The 16,014-nt window shown below is 56.2% G+C and overlaps 1 protein-coding gene across 9 annotated transcripts in view; it reads right to left on the reverse strand.

Annotated features, from left to right (window-relative positions):
- The window catches only part of TNRC18 (trinucleotide repeat containing 18), a 119,151-nt gene that overhangs the window by 1,708 nt on the left and 101,429 nt on the right, over nucleotides 1-16,014 (reverse strand). For all 9 annotated transcript variants that reach the window (XM_054655453.2, XM_016957059.4, XM_016957060.4 and 6 more), the window contains 9 exons: nucleotides 15,806-15,947; nucleotides 12,644-12,761; nucleotides 12,089-12,164; nucleotides 11,874-11,982; nucleotides 7,486-7,602; nucleotides 6,519-6,683; nucleotides 4,069-5,417; nucleotides 710-946; nucleotides 438-512 (listed from right to left, as the gene is read on the reverse strand). In XM_054655453.2, coding sequence (XP_054511428.2) covers nucleotides 438-512; nucleotides 710-946; nucleotides 4,069-5,417; nucleotides 6,519-6,683; nucleotides 7,486-7,602; nucleotides 11,874-11,982; nucleotides 12,089-12,164; nucleotides 12,644-12,761; nucleotides 15,806-15,947 — 2,388 coding nt within the window. The remainder of the gene's footprint in view (nucleotides 1-437; nucleotides 513-709; nucleotides 947-4,068; nucleotides 5,418-6,518; nucleotides 6,684-7,485; nucleotides 7,603-11,873; nucleotides 11,983-12,088; nucleotides 12,165-12,643; nucleotides 12,762-15,805; nucleotides 15,948-16,014) is intronic.

Raw genomic sequence — 16,014 nt, forward strand, 5'->3', positions numbered from 1 at the left:
AAGAGACAGACCAACAAAAGAGAGACAGAGACCGAGAGATGGAGAGCAAATGAGAGACAAGGATAGACAGACCAAGAGATCCAAAGACGCAGAGAGACAGAGACCGAGATCGAGAGAGACCCAGAGAGACACAGAGACTGAAAGATAGAGGTTGGGAGAGACCCAGAGAGAGTCAGAGGGCAAGAATGGCCGGAGACTCAGAGACAGACACTGGGAGAGCAGAGAAGACCCAGAGACAGACGCACAGACCAGGAGAGACAGAGAACAGGAGCCAGGCACTGAGAGTGGCAGGGGGGACAGGAGGTCAGAGGCTGAGGGAGACCATGGGGGACAGAGCAGCAGATGCTGAGCCGGGCCCTGTCTGAGCTGCCCGGAAGGAGGCAGCCATCCCCAACCCGCCCACCACCACCACCACCACCACCACCACCACCACCTACCTCCATGAAGTCCTTCCTCTGGCTGGAGACCCGCAGGGCCGCCGGGAGGCTGCGGCTGGACTTCTGGTCCCAGTGCTGTGTGGGGGAGAGAGGAGGGGCTTGGGTGAGCCCCGGGGCTGCTGCACCCGACCCCAGGCCCCAGGACAGGGCTGACCCACTGGGCAGGGCTGCTGATGCTCCAGCACCCAGAACGCCTCGCCCTCAGGTCTGCCCTACACCGCCTAGGACTGGGGGCCCCAGCCGGGGGGGCCGCAGCCGGGCCGCAGGCTCACCTGGCCCTGGTGGAACTGCTTGCCCGGGCTGGTCTCCTCGGGGTGGTAGAACCACTTGACGCGGACCACCATGTTGTTGCCCCACGACTCCCACATGCTCTGGATGCGGCCGATGTAGGGCAGGTTGGGGCGGCCGGCAGAGAGGAACACGGCACAGTCCCCGATACGGATCATCTCCTTGCCGCGCACGATGGCCTTGTAGAAGAGCTTGCGGGCCTTGCCCTTCATGCCACGCCGCTGCAAGGACACGTGTGTCACGGCACAGGCCCTGGCGCAGCCCCGAGGAGCCCACCGCCTGGCAGGCTCTGCCGCTTGGGACTCTGGGCCCTCGGCCTCTAAGTCAACCCCTGTCCAACTGTGGGGAGAGGAGGAAGCGCCTTGTCTCGCTTCAAGTGGGGAAGCCCCTCTTCCATCTCTTTGACATGCTGGGTCTCCAAGAGGCGCTTCCCTTGATCTAAGCATTCTGCTGCTACGAGACTTTTTATTTTTGAGACAGGGTCTCCCTCTGTTGCCCAGGCTGGAGCGCAGTGGCGCCATCATGACTCACTGCAGCCACGAACTCCTAGACTCAAGAAATCCTCTCCCACCTCAGCCTCTGAGGAGCTGAGAATACAGGCGCACACCACGCCCGGCTAATTTTGATTATTTTTGTAGAGAACAAGATCTCACTATGTTGCCCAGGATGGTCTCAGACTTTTGGCCTCAAACCACCCTCCCACCTTTGCCTCCCAAAGCACTAGGATTGCAGTGTCAGCCACTGCACCTGGCCTTATTTTTCTTTTGAAAATTACTTTTTTCAGAGAAAGGGTCTTGCTCTGTCACCCAGGCAGGACTGCAGTGGTAATATCATAGCTCACTGCAGCCTCGATCTCCTGGGCTCAAGCCATCCTCCTCCCTCGGCCGCCTGAGTTGATGGGATTACAGGAATGCACGGCTAATATTTTTATTTTTGTAGAGATGGGGGTCTCACTATGTTGCCCAAGATGGTCTTGAACTTTTGGCCTCAAGTGATCCTCCCACATAAGCCACCCAAAGAGCTGGGATTACAGGCGTGAGCTACCACACCTGGCCTTTTTTATCTTTTAAAAATTGTTATTATTATTATTATTCTTTTTGAGATGAAGTCTCACTCTATCGCCCAGGCTGGAGTGCAGTGGCACGATCTTGGCTCACTGTAGCCTCTGCCTCCCAGGTTCAAGCAGTTCTCCTGCCTCAGCCTCCCAAGTAGATGGGATTACAGGCGTGCACCACCATGCCCGGCTAATTTTTGTGTGTGTATTTTTAGTAGAGACGGGGTTTGACCATGTTGTCAGGCTGGTCTCGAACTCCTGACCTCAAGTGATCCTCCTGCCTGGGCCTCCCAGAGTGCTGGGATTACAGGTGTGAGCCACTGCGCCCGGCTAAAACTATTATTTTTTTCAAGACAAGGTCTCACACTATTGCCCAGGTTGGAGTGTAGTGGCACAATCATAGCTCACTGCAGCCTTGACCTCCCAAGCTTAAGTGATCCTCCCGCCTGGGCCTCCCAAAGTGCTGGGATTACAGACTTAAGCCACTGCACCTGGGCAAGAGAGACTTGAAACTCCATTCTAGAGCAGCTTTGGAAATGCTGCCTGAGACACCATTGACCCCTTCTGGAACATGCAGGTGCTCCTGCCCCACACCTATAGCACGTTGGGGGCTCCCTGCCAGCCTGTCTGAACCACCACTTCTCACACTGGGTCCTGCCATGTATATGTGCCTGTGTGTGCACATGTTCATCTGTGCATTTGTGCACGTGTTCATGTGTGTGCACGTGTGTTCGTGTGTGTGCATGTGTGTTCGTGTGCACGTGTACTCGTGTGCGTGCACATGTGCATGGATGCATGTGCACGCATGTATGTGCCTACGTTTGTGTACGTGTGCAAGTGTGCATTTGCGTGGGTGTAGTGTATTTGTGTGCGTGTGTGCATGTTCATGTTTACATGGTTCATGTACGTGCCTGCATTCACATGTACATCTGCGTGTGTGTGTACTTGCTTTTGTGTGTGGCTGTATGTGCATTCGTGTATATGTGCACACATATGTGTGCGTGTGTGCGTATGTGTGTGCATGTGCCTGTGCTTTTGAGTGCACTGTGTGCAAGTGTGTGTGCGTGTGTGTAGACAGCCACAGGCAGGCTGGAAGGGCTCCTTCTGAACAGCTAACCCACTGCTGCAGGCAGGGCACACGGGACCCCGACCTGGCCAGCCAGGACTTTGTCTTCCAGGCCATATTGATTCACTCGGGGTGGGCACATGATCCTGGCCAGGCCAAGGAGATTCAATCTGGACTTTTGCTAGCAAACCCGGGAAGGAGGTACCTTCTGCTGGGACTGCCACACTACTGGCCAGAAGCCCGGGGCGTGGCTGGGAACACTCAAATGCCACACACAACAGGCTGTCAGGCCCCGCACCTGGAATTCCAGCACTCTGGGAGGCCGAGGCGGGAGGATCACTTGAGCCCAGGGGTTCAAGAGCAGCCCAAGCAACACAGTGAGACCCTGTCTCTACAAAAATATTTAAAAATCAGCTGGGTAGCATGGTGGCACATGTCTGTAGTCCCAGCTACTCAGGAGGCTGAGGCGGGAAAACTGCTTGGGCCCAGAAGTTCAAAGCTGCAGTGAGCCACGATGGCACTGCTGCACTCCAGCCTGGGTGACGGAGCAAGATCCTGTCTCTTAAAAAAAAAGAAAAAAAGAAAGAAAAGAAAAAGCCAGGCGTGGTGGCTCACACCTGTAATCCCAGCACTTTGGGAGTCCGAGGCAGGCAGATCACTTGAGGCCAGGAGAGTTTGAGATCATCCTGACCCACATGGGGAAACCCCCATCTCTACTAAAAATACAAAAATTAGCCAGGCGTGGTGGCGTGCGCCTGTAATCCCAGCTAATTGGGAGGCTGACGCAGGAGAATTGCTTGAACCCGGGAGGCAGAGGGTGCCCTCCAGCCTGGGCAACAGAGAGAGACTCAGTCTCAAAAAAAGAAAAAGAAAAAAATCCCAGAGGCCTGGAAAGCCCCTTCCACGTGGCGCTGACGCCTGTGGGTCTGTGCTGATCTTTGCACGTTTCCTTCCTCTGGGCTCCACGAGGGTGGCTCTGCGTCCCGGGACCAGAGGGCAGGACCGCTCTGCTCTGAAGGACTCAGGCATCGGAGTCCGACAGACCCAGGTGCCTGAGGACACTCTGAGACTCAGTGTACCCATCCATAAAGTGGGACGCCAGCCCTCCACCCTGGGGTTCTGGAAGGTTACCACACACGGAGACACAGCATGAAGCCGTGGGCCCAGCAGAGAGACACAAGGCCCCCGGCCCTTCAGCCGTGCCCGGGCGCGAGCTTGCTCACCTGGGTGGGCTTGCCGAACCACTTCCAGAGCTGCCGGGCTGGCAGGAAGGCGGCGATCTTGGGCCGGTTCTCCACGGACGGCAGGCGCTGCCGCTTGGCCAGCTCCTTGGTGGTGGGGAGGTGGACGCCCTCTCTCTTCTTGGGTCGGCTCTTGGCCCCGGCCTGAGCCTTGGGCTGCAGAGGCTGTGTGGGCTGCGGAGGAGGCGCCTGGGGCTGGGGCGCGGGCGTCTTCTTGCCTGGGGAGTGGGCCGAGGGCCGCGCCTTGCCGGCCTGCTTGGTGGCCTTGGTGGAGAGCGCCGCCTGCGCGGAAGGGCCAGCCGTGGGGGCGGGGGCTGCCTCATCGTCCGAGCTGCAGGAAGAGTCCTCGTCTGTGGTGGAGGAAGAAGAGGAGGAAGAGGAGGAGGAGGAGGAGGAGGACGAGGAAGAGGAGGAGGAAGAGGAGGAAGACGAAGAGGAAGAGGAGGAGGAGGAGGAAGAGGAGGAAGAGGAAGAGGAGGAGGAGGATGAGGAGGAGGAGGATGAGGAGGAGGAGGAGGAGGCCGGTGAGGCGGCCCTGGAGCTGGCAGCGCTGCAGTTACGGCCCCCGGTGCCGCAGCCCCCGTCCCCGTTCTTGTCGCCTTCCTCCTCCCCTTCTGTCTCCGAGCCGCTGCTGCTGCTGCTGCTGCTGCTGCTACTGCTGCCACTACTGCTGCTGCTGCTGCTCTCGGACTCTTCGGCCCCGTCCTGCTCAGCCTGGGCCTTGTCTGGGCTCTTGGGGTTCCCAGAGTCCTCGAACGTGAGCCCTGGCCCGGGCTCCTGGGCGAGGTCCCCGTCGGTGGCCTTGGGCCAGGGTGCCTTGGGCTCGCTGCTGCCGGCTGCGGGGGGATAGCTGCCCAGGCTCAGGAGGCTCTTGGGCTCCTGCCAGCCCCCCGCCCCCGGATCCTCCCGGAGCAGCAGGGCCTCTTTAGCCTTCTTGCTTTTGGGTGACGTGACACCCTCGTGGTCCAGTTTGACAAGCAGCTCGGCCTCCTCCCCCGGCCTCCGAGGGCCCTTGGCACCCGACTCCTCGGCTGCCCGCGCCTTCTTGGGCTTGGGGCGTGTGGCAGGCATGGTGATGAGGGGTGCTGGGGCCAGGGTGGTGGCAGGAGCTGGCAGCTCTGCAAATGGCTCGGGTGCTGGGCAGCTGGTGAAGGCGGGTGGTGCGGGACTGGGCTGCGGCAGTGCCGGGCGCGCCTTGGGGGCCTTGGCTCGCTTGTCCACAGGCTCTGGGGGGCTCTTCTTGGAACCTGGGGTGCTGCTCGGCTCCAGGGCTAAGGGGGTACTGGGGACCTCATCTGTTGGGTTCCCCTCCTCCAGGGTAGCGGCTCTGTCTGCAAAACAAAACAGATGAGAAGCTGGGGCGGGGGCTTCCTGGCAGAGATGAGCTGTGGCTTTTATCAGAAAGGCCTGCTTCTGTGAGTTTTGTTTTTGTTTTTGTTTTGAGATGGGGTCTCAGTCACCCAAGCTGGAATGCAGTGGCGTCATCAGGGCTCATTGCAGCCCTAACCTGCCTGGGCTCATGTGAGCCTCCAGCCTCAGTCTCCCAAGTAACCTGAGGCCACAAGCATGCGCCACTATGCCTGGGGAATTTTTTGTATTATTATTTATTTTTTTGTAGAGATACAGTTTTGCTCTGTTGCCCAGGCTGGTCTTAAACTCCTGGGCTCAAGCGATCCCTGTGCCTGGGCCTCCTAGAGTGCTGAGAATAGGCGTGGACCACTGCGCCCAGCAGAAAGGCCTGGTTTCAATCCTGGCCCTGCTATTTCTTGAGCGGAACCTGGCTGCAGCCTTCTTAGGCCTCCTTCGGCGGTTCCCCTATAACAACCTTAAGTTGTGTTGGCCCCAAAGCGGGTCCTCCTCTGCTTTCAGCCTGCACGAAGTATTTTCTCTGGATTCTGGAAAGAAACACAGGCCAGCTGCAGCTCAGCTGTGCCTCTGACAAACCAACCTGCCTCCCTCAGCCTCAGTTTCCTCATCTGTCACCTGGTCAGAACAGCCCTGCAGTGCAGGTGCAGAGTTCTCTTCTTTTTTTTTTTTTGAGATGGAATTTCGCTCTTGTCGCCCAGGCTGGAGTGTAATGGTGCGATCTTGGCTCACTGCAACCTTCAGCTCCCAGGTTGAAGTGATTCTCCTGCCTCAGCCTCCCACGTAGTTGGGATTACAGGCACTCACCACCATGCCCAGCTAATTTTTGTATTTTTAGTAGAGACGGGGTTTCACCATGTTGGCCAGACTGGTCTTGAACTCCTGACATCAGGCGATCTGCTCGCCTTGGCCTCCCAAAGCGCTGGGATTACAGGTGTGAGGCACTGCACCCGGCTCAGAGTTCTTACAGACAGCAGGCAGGCACTTTGGCAGGTTCCCAAGCCCTGAGTTTGAATGCACGAAGGAGATCCGCCCACCACCCTGCCCTGGGGACCGGGCCAACCTACCACCCTTGGCCTTGGCGCTGGGTTTCCGCCCACGCCCACGGGCCTTGGCTCCTGGCTCCTCCGACCCAGCCGTGCCACCGTCTTTGCCCTCCCCAGTGTCTTTGCTGGTCTTCCGGCTCCGGCGCTTGGCACTTGGCACCAGGAGGGCCGGGGACGGCTCAGCACCTGTGGGGCAGAGGACAGAGTGGCTCATCAGGCCTGGGGTCCCCAGCTTGGAGCTTCCAAGACCCTGGTCTGTCCCGGGGATCAGGGATGGGGGCGGAAGCAACCGACACCAGGTGGCTGACCCCGGGTGGGCTCCCATGACAGGCTGTGAGGTCCAGCAGGAGAAACCCCGTCTGCAGGGAGCAGCCAGAGGCTCCCGAATAATGAAGTAAAACAAAGCACTTTGTGGAACCGGGACAGGTGGATAAAGATGCTGACTTTTGTTGGGTTTTTTTTTTTTTTTTTTTTGAGACAGAGTCTCGCTCTGTCGCCAGGATGGGAGTGCAGTGGCAGGATCTCAGCTCACTGCAACCTCTGCCTCTCAGGTTCAAGGGATTCTCCTGCCTCAGCCTCCCGAGTAGCTGGGACTACAGGCGCATGTCACCACGCCCGGCTAATTTTTGTATTTTTAATAGAGACAGGGTTTCACCATATTGGCTGGGATGGTCTCGATCTCTTGACCTCGTGATCCGCCCATCTTGGCCTCCCAAAGTGCTAGGATTACAGGCGTGAGCCACCGCACCCAGCCATTAACAATTTTTGATCAGCTTCCCATGGCCTGGGCCACTGGGCTTGTGCTGTCCTCATGGACCCAGGACCTAGGAGCCCTGAGATCTCACGGGAGCCCACCCATGGATTCTGCTGCTTCCATCACCTGTGGCTCCAAATGAGTTCAGACAGAGCCCAGAGCCGGGCTTGGAGGGCGAGAGCCTGGGTGGGCGGCCCCTGGCAGGAGCCCGGGTGTCACGAGCTTGTCACTTACACTGTATCTTATAGTCAGGGGGCAGGAGGCGGATATGTGAGAGGGGGATCCTGCCCGTGTCTCCGTCGTCAAACTCCACGGTGATCAAGTCCCCATCCTCCTCCAGGTCCAGTAACCCTGTGGGAAGAGGGCAGGCTCAGGGGAGGCCCTCGGACCTCCAGCTCCCTAGTGAGGCACAGGGGTCAGGACGGCAGAAACCGGCCCCTGTGCAGCCCTGGTCTCTATGGTACAGCAGTGGGGACATGGGTGGAGGGTATACAGTGGCTCAGAATGTGGGTGTTAGAGCCAGGCCACCCGGGCAGGAGAAATGGGTCTTTTTTTTTCTTTTTTTTTTTTTTTGAGACAGAGTTTCGCTGTCGATGCCCAGGCTGGAGTGCAATGGCGTGATCTTGGCTCGCCGCAACCTCCGCCTCCCGGGTTCAAGTGATTCTCCTGCCTCGGCCTCCCAAGTAGCTGGGATTACAGACATGCGCCACCATGCCCGGCTAATTCTGTATTTTCAGTAGAGATGGGGTTTCTCCATGTTGGTCAGGCTGGTCTCGAACTCCCGACCTCAGATGATCCGCCCACCTCAGCCTCCCAAAGTGCTGGGATTACAGGCGTGAGCCACTGTCTCTGGCCTGGGTCTCCCATTTCTAGCTGACTTTGGGTGACACAAGACATCTGAGCACATGCACCTGCGCCCGCTCATGCACAAGACCCTCCTGCAACCACAGCAAAGGAGGGACGCAGGTGTCAACCCTGAAGGACACAAAGAATGGGAAAGGGGAGGGCGGCAGTGGGAGACCGTGGCATTTCCAGAGAGATGCTGGGATGAACGTGCAGGAACGGGCTTTGATCTCCTAGGAGGAGGTGATACCCACGAGGAGGAGGTGGTTTTCCCAAGAGAATCCTGCCAAGGCTCGTGCTGGAGAGGCCCCAAGCACCTCCGGAGGCAGGACTGAGGGAGACCTCAACACTGAACAGGCTGAGGGTGGCCCAGCTGGCAGGAGCTGGGAGGTTCACCCTAGAGAGAGGCTCCAGACTGAAGGACACTGAGCGCAGGGAGGAGGCTGGACAGGCCCCCCAAAGGGTGATAGCCCAGCCCTCTTCCCAAACGCCAGATGCTGGTACTACATCCCCAAGGATGTGAGTCTTGCAGAATCTGGGCAGCCCCCTAACAAAACCTTCCTGCCCACCCACTATGACAAACACTCATGAGTGCACAGAGCTCCCATCGGCTTGATAAGGTTCCCTTCATTCAGGGTCCCCAGACGCCTAAGGAGTTCTAACCAGAGGAAGGGCACAGCACCAGCAAGCAGAAGGAGGGGGGACCGAGAAGAGAGAGGGAGCTGCAGAAAGCTAAAATGAGGCCAGGCGCAGTGGCTCACGCCTGTAATCCCAGCACTTTGGGAGGCTGAGAGAAGCAGATCACCTGAGGTCACGAGTTCGAGGCCAGTCAGGCCAACATGGTGAAATCCTGTCTCTACTAAAAATACAAAAAATTAGCTGGGCATGGTGGTGCATGCTTGTAATCCCAGCTACTCCAGAAGCTGAGGCAGGAGAATCACTTGAACCTGGGAGGTGGAGGCTGCAGTCAGCTGAAATCACTGCACCGCACTCTGGCCTGGGTGACAGAGCAAGACTCTGTCTCAAAAAAAATACAGAAAGTTAAAATGAAAAACAATCCTCTGAGAAAGTTTAAAAAGAAATGTGTTGATTAAAAAAAAAAAAAATTTAAGGAATATTCAGAGAATAAGAAAGAACTCTTAAGTTTTTTTTTTTTTTTTTTGAGATGGTGTCATTCTGTCACCCAGGCTGGAATGCAATGGCGCAATCATAGCTCACTGCAGCCTCAACCACCCAGGCTCAGGTGATCCTCCCACTTCGGTCTCCCAAGTAGCTAGGACAACAGGTGCACACCACCAAGCCTGGATAATAATTTTTTTTTTTTTTGAGACAGAGTCTCACTATGTTACCCAGGCTAGAGTGCAGCGGTGTGATCTCGGCTCACTGCAACCTCTACTTCCCGGGTTCAGGTGATTCCTTCCTGCCTCAGCCTCCCGAGTAGCTGGGATTACAGGCACCCACCACCACGCCCAGCTTATTTTTGTATTTTTAATAGAGACGGGGTTTCACCATGCTGCCCAGGCTGGTCTCAAACTCCTGACCTCAGGTGATCTGCCCACCTTGGCCTCCCAAAGTGTTGAGATTACAGGTGTGAGCCACCATGCCTGGCCCAAGCCTGGCTAATTTTTGTATCTTTTTGTAGAGACAGGGTCTTGCTATGTTGCCCAGGCTGGTTTTGAACTCCTGGGTTCAAGTGATCTACCCGCATCAGGCTCCCAAATTGCTGGGACTACAGACGTGAGCCACCGCAGCTGGTGGAGAATTTTTTTAAATGACAGCAGAAAATTTTAAAATTCAAGAAAACAGAAGGGGTTAGAAGATAAAAGTAGAGAAAATCTCTCCGTAAGTTGAACAAAATAAGCAAATATTAACAGAAAAAAAGACACACACACCAGGGGCCATGGGACTAGCCCAAGTTCCAGGGAAAACATGAAATTCACAAGAGAAGTTATCCAAGTTGTGCTACAAGTAGAGCTTCCAAGAATGAAGGAAATTTGCTTCAAAATCAAAGCCTCCCTCTGCAGATACCCAGCATGATGAGAACACACACACACACACACACACACACACACACACACACACACAGAATTCCAGATCTAGGGATAATGAGAAGATCCTAAAAGTTTCCAGAGATAAAAAAGCAGGTCTCCTACAATGATTTTGGAATCACAATTTTGAATGTCTTCAACATGGGAAGCAAGATAAAAATAGAAAAATGTCTTTGAAATGGTGAGGGGAACTATTTCCAGTCGCGAATTTATACCCAGCTCAACTATCTCTAAAGAATAAGGGTACCCAGCTCAGCTATCTCTAAAAAATCAGGGTAGAATGAAGCGATTACAAACATACAAGGATGTGAGAAATTTAACTCCCACAGACTCTTCCTCAGAAAGCTACTGAAAGATCCACTGCTTAAAACAAGGAACTGAACCAAAAAAGAGAAAAACATGCAACGCAACAAAAGCGGTTCCCAGGATGAGGGACAGGGAAGGCCCAAGAATCCAGAATGATACCCATGAGACAGGCCTAGAACACAGCCAGCACCTCCCAGTACAGGGGGACAGCATGTGCCAGGAAATCCGAATCTAAGGCCAACTTCTGCCTTATTAACAGCACTTTCAGAATTTGGATGATAAATGAGTGACTAATATGATGGAAAAAACTAAGTCTTCCTGGCCTGAGATCCTCTACTCAGGCTGGACCACTCATCTGTTGTTTTGCTGAGCTGGCACTGGCTTCCATCTTCTGGGTATGAATGGATGGTAGGCCAAGCAGTGGACTGTATTTGGCATATGAGTGGGCTTTTTTTTTGCACGGGCGGGGTATGTCTAATCCACATCCATACCCCCTCTCTAGGATACATTGCTTTTGCAAAAGCTAAGGGTTGGACCATTTGACTGTCTTTCTTGCCTGTCTGATATCCACACCTACATTTCCTAGGGTACCTGTTGCTTTTCTCCATCCAGCCTCCATTCTTTTTTCTTTTTTTGAGACGCAGTCTCACTCTGTCACCCAGGCTAGAGTGCAGTGGTGCAATCCTGGCTCACTGCAACCTCCACTTCCCAGGTTTGAGTGATTCTCCTGCCTCAGCCTCCCAAGTAGCTGGGATTACAGGCACCTGCCACCACGCCCAGCTAATTTTTGTATTTTTAGTAGAGACGGGGTTTTACCACGTTGCCCAAGCTGGTCTTGAACTCCTGACCTCAAGTGATCCACCCACCTCGGCCTCCCAAAGTGCTGGGATTACAGGCGTGAGCCACCACATCCAGCCTCATTCTCTCTTATTCTAACAACATGTCCACTTTGCAGGGGAAGCCACCCTCCCATCTTTCTCAGCCCACGAATAAAAGGGAGGTGACCTCACTCCTTAGCCCCAGGGATGAGAATCTGACCCAGGCCCGGTCAATCAGACTCACAGCGGTAGGATCAATGAAAACCATGTGGCCCAAGTCAGTTCACAGTAAAACTTGTGTGGGAAAACCGACACTGAGAAATCCTCCAATGATAAGATTTCTTAAGATGGTAAAATACAGTCTCCAAGGAGCTAGTGTGAAGCCAGCACAGATGACAGCACTGCTGACAGATACTCAGAGCTGGAGTCCTGATGACATCGTTTAAATGGTGCCTGGATCCAATCATGCCTGAAGGCCATACAGTTTTCAGTTATGGGAGCCCACAAGTCTTTATTCTTAAGCCAGTTAGAGTTGTGTTTTAGTAGCCAAACAAGTCCATACTGAGATGTTAGGCGGCAGGGGAGAGCTGGGGAGGAGGCATCTCACCTCGGACCACAGTGCCTGGGTAGAGACAGCGGTACTGCTGGCTCCAGTAGGCTGCAATTCTGGTCCCTTGTGGCAAGAAGCGAGTGGAGGCTGGCCTCACATCGATGATCTAGAAGGGCATGGGATGAGTGCAAGGTGTGGACACAGTTATGGCCATGGCCTTGGACACCCAGCCCACCCCGAGCCTCCCGAGGCCCCGCCCCTCCCCCTCTCACCGCCTCCTGCAGCAACTGCTCCAGACAGTAGATGTGGGGCCGGTTGCCCCGCTCACCCTCCACCACCACACGGTATCTGTAGGAGCAAACGAGGCGTGAGGTGGCAGAGGCCGAGACCTCCCCAGAGGGCCTCAATCCCACCAGCACCAGCACTGCCTCCTAGACCACTGGGAGGTGACACCAGGACTTAGAGGTTTGCTGACTTGCTGAATTTGGGAATTCTCCCCCTTTTCTGGGTTCATTTTCCTCATCTGTAGGACTAGGGGTTGCAGAGCACGCAAGGCTGGCGCAGTCCAGATCCTGAGAGAGGCCAGCACGCTCTCTCACCCCTTCCCGCTGCGGAGCAGCCGCGCCCAGCCCCTGGGAGGGTTCACCCAGTACTCCCTCAAAGTGCCCAGGGCCTCCACGTCAGCTCTGAGCCCACTCATGCCCCTGCCCTGTGCCATCGGGGGAAACCACAGCCCAGAAAGGAGAAGCAGCCAGGCACAGAGGCGGCCGGGACACGGGGCGGGTATGGGACACGGGGCTCTGTGCCGGACCTCCCACCCCACTCACATGTCTGGCGAGTGCACGGTCTGCACGTGCCCGGCGTACAGCAGCTTGTCGTCCATGGGGATGAGCACACGCAGGCCGTCCTTCAGCTCATCCTTGTCGATGATGCAGGAGCGAGGGGCTGCAGGGGTTGGATCGTGAGGCGAGGCTGGAGCCAGAGGCGTCTGCGACACCTCTCCCTCCTCCCGTTACCCCCAAGTCATCCCCTTGGAATGGAGGCCCTGGTGCCGGGTGGGCCTGTGGGGCTGAGACGTGTGCACTTCTTCGTCTGCCTGTGTGTGTACCCGTGCAGACCTGTGTGTACCAGTGGGCATGTACAGGGTGCCGTGGCCAGCCCCTCTCCTCCCAGCCCCCTCCCCTGCCTGGCCCCAGATGTCTGCAAAGACCCCAGGTGGGTGTGAACCCAGAGATGAAAGCCTGCACCTGCTGCCTCTTCCCACCTCAAGACCAGCAGCCTCTGGGCCTGGCATGAAGCTCTGGGTGCCAGCCATCACCGGACACTCACAGCGACGATCCTCCATCATGATGTCTGCCCCCTCTTACTGCTGCCCACAGCCAAACTTCTAGGACTTTATTTATTTATTTATTTATTTATTTTTGAGATGGAGTTTCAATCTTGTTGCCCAGGCTGGAGTGCAATGGCATGATCTCGGCTCACTGCAACCTCTGCCTCCCAGTTTCAAGCGATTCTCCTGCCTCAGCCTCCCAAGCAGCTGGAATTACAGGCGCCTGCCACCACGCCTGGCTACTTTTTGTATTTTTAGTAGAGACGGGGTTCCACCATGTTGGCCAGGCTGATCCCGAGCCCCTGACCTCCGGTGATCCACCCGCCTCAGCCTCCCAAGTACTAGGATTACCGGTGTGAGCCACCGTGCCCGGCCTCTTTCTTTTTTTTAATAATTTTTTCAAGCCAGGCGCGGTGGCTCACGCCTGTAATCCCAGCACTTTGGGAGGCTGAGGCGGGCAGATCACAAGGTCAGAAGATCAAGACCATCCTAGCCAACATGGTGAAACCCTGTCTCTACTAAAAACACAAATATTAGCCAGGTGTGGCAGTGCACGCCTGTAGTCCCAGCTACTTGGGAGGCTGAGGCAAGAGAATTGCTTGAACCTGGGAGGCAGAGGCTGCAGTGAGCCGAGATCACGCCACTGCACTCCAGCCCGGGTGACAGAGAGTCAGATTCCGTCTCAATAATAATAATAATCATAATCATCATCATCATCATCATCATCATCATCATCATCATCATGATGTCAGAGACAAGGTCTTGCTTTGTCATCCAGCCTACAGTGCAGTGGCAAGATCATAGCTCACTGCAGCCTCGAACTCCTGGGTTCAAGCCATCCTCCCACCTTAGCCTCCTGAGTAGCTGGGACTATAGGTGCACACCACCACGCCTGGCTAATTATTTTTTGTAGAGACAGGGTCCACTACGTTGCCCAACTGATCTCGAACTCCTGGTCTCAAGTGATCCTCCCACCTCGGCCCCCCAAAGCACTGGGATTACAGGTGCATGTGATCACACCCCACCTACCTCTGAGACTTTCCATCCACTTTTTCTTTCTGGCGGAAATGAATGCCCGGGGGCAAACTTCCCGACGGCGGTCACCTCTCATTGCCCCAACCCTCTGCTCCCTCCCTCTCCCTGCCCCTGCCAAGACACTTGGGCCTGCCCTTCCTCCTCAGTGGGACCTTTCACCTGGTCTGTCCCCGACATTCTCATTACCCAGATGGCTCGCTGGGAGAGGGATGGTTGGGACGGCCGTATCCCTGCTGTGCCTGCCTGTGGCCTTGTCACTGGCAGAGTCGACTTCCCACACCTTGACGCTGGGCTTGGCCATGTGGCTCTCAGAAGTGGCCGGGGCCCAATGCTGAGCCTAGGCCTCGAGAGAGCTCTTAAGCCCAACTTTTCCTCTTAAGCCACGGGTCTGGCAGGATAAACAACACACGCAGAGAGGACCACAGACCTGGAGCAGCTGACCCCTGGCCAGCCCATCACCGTAGGAGCAAGGCCACTGGGGGTCTGCATGGCCACCCAGCAGCCCTACATGCCCCTGAGACGCACACAGGCGGCGGCTGGTTGTCACATAGCGGCAGGTGACCAATGCAGCCTTGGGGCGGCCGACTCCTCCTCACTCGCTCCCCCATCCATACCCACGATTTCGCCTCTGGGCTACAGACCCCTGGGTCCCAGCCTGGGCGTGACTTCCCAATTGAGTCATCAAAGCCCAGCATATGACGCTCCCTGACCCGGGTCTCAGGGACAGGGCCTCCCCCCACCCCCACACCTGTCCTCACCCTTCCCTTCCCCTCTCCTCTGCCTGCACCCCCGACCCCACCTCCCATCCACACTCCCTCCTAATGTGTGCACCCTGCCCCGCCTCCTTCCCTGCTGCCCCCATGGCAGCCCCAGGCTACAACCCACTCTCGCCTGGACAGCACAGCCTCCTAACTGGACTCCCTGCCTTCCCTGGGGCCCCCACTCGTTCTCTGTGCAGCACCAGACAGCTTTTTTTTTTTTTTTTTTTTTTTTTTTTGAGACACAGTTTTGCTTTTTGCCCAGGCTGGAGTGCAATGGCATGATCTTGGCTCACCGCAACCTCCGCCTCCTGGTTTCAAGTGATTCTCCTGCCCCAGCCTCCCGGGTAGCTGGGATTACAGGCGCCCGCCACCACACCCAGCTAATTTTTGTATTTTCAGTAGAATCAGGGTTTCACCATGTTGGCCAGGCTGGTCTGGAACTCCTGACCTCAGGTGATCTGCCCAACTCGGTCTCCTAAAGTGCTGGGATTACAGGCATGGGCCACCACGCTCGGCCCAGACAGCTCATTTTAAAGCCAATCTGACCATATCACATCCCCACATCTAACCTCAGAGAGCTTCGCATTTTCCTTAGGGCCAACACGGAACTCCTTCCCAAGCCCCGCAGGACCTGCCTCCTCCCTGGTCCCAAGGCCGCTCTCTTGCCTCATCTGCAGTTGACTAAGCTGCAGCCAGTCCAGCCTTCTCATCAACCCGGATAACTCAGCCTCAGGATTTCTGCTCCTGTGGTTCCCTGCCCCCAGCTAGCCCAGCCCTTCCGTCTCAAGCCTTGCTCAGATCTGCCTCCCCTAAGGGAGGCTCCAGCAGCCCCGCCCGGCACATGTGGCATCATGGCCACTCACCCGGGGTCAGCGGCCGCTCCACAGCCCCGCCACGCGGCAGGTGCTCGTCCTCAGAGAAGCTCGAGTCTTGGTTGGGTTCAAAGTCCTCCTCGGCTGCCATGCTCTCCATCAGCTTGCTCACGGCACCCCCCTTGCCGCGGTTCTGGGGACAGAACATGGCCGACAAATGACTTAGGACCTGAACAGGGGTCCTGCCGGGTTGGGGACCC

This window comes from Pan troglodytes, chromosome 6 (assembly GCF_028858775.2).
Source record: "Pan troglodytes isolate AG18354 chromosome 6, NHGRI_mPanTro3-v2.0_pri, whole genome shotgun sequence".
Taxonomy (NCBI): Eukaryota; Metazoa; Chordata; class Mammalia; order Primates; family Hominidae; genus Pan; species Pan troglodytes.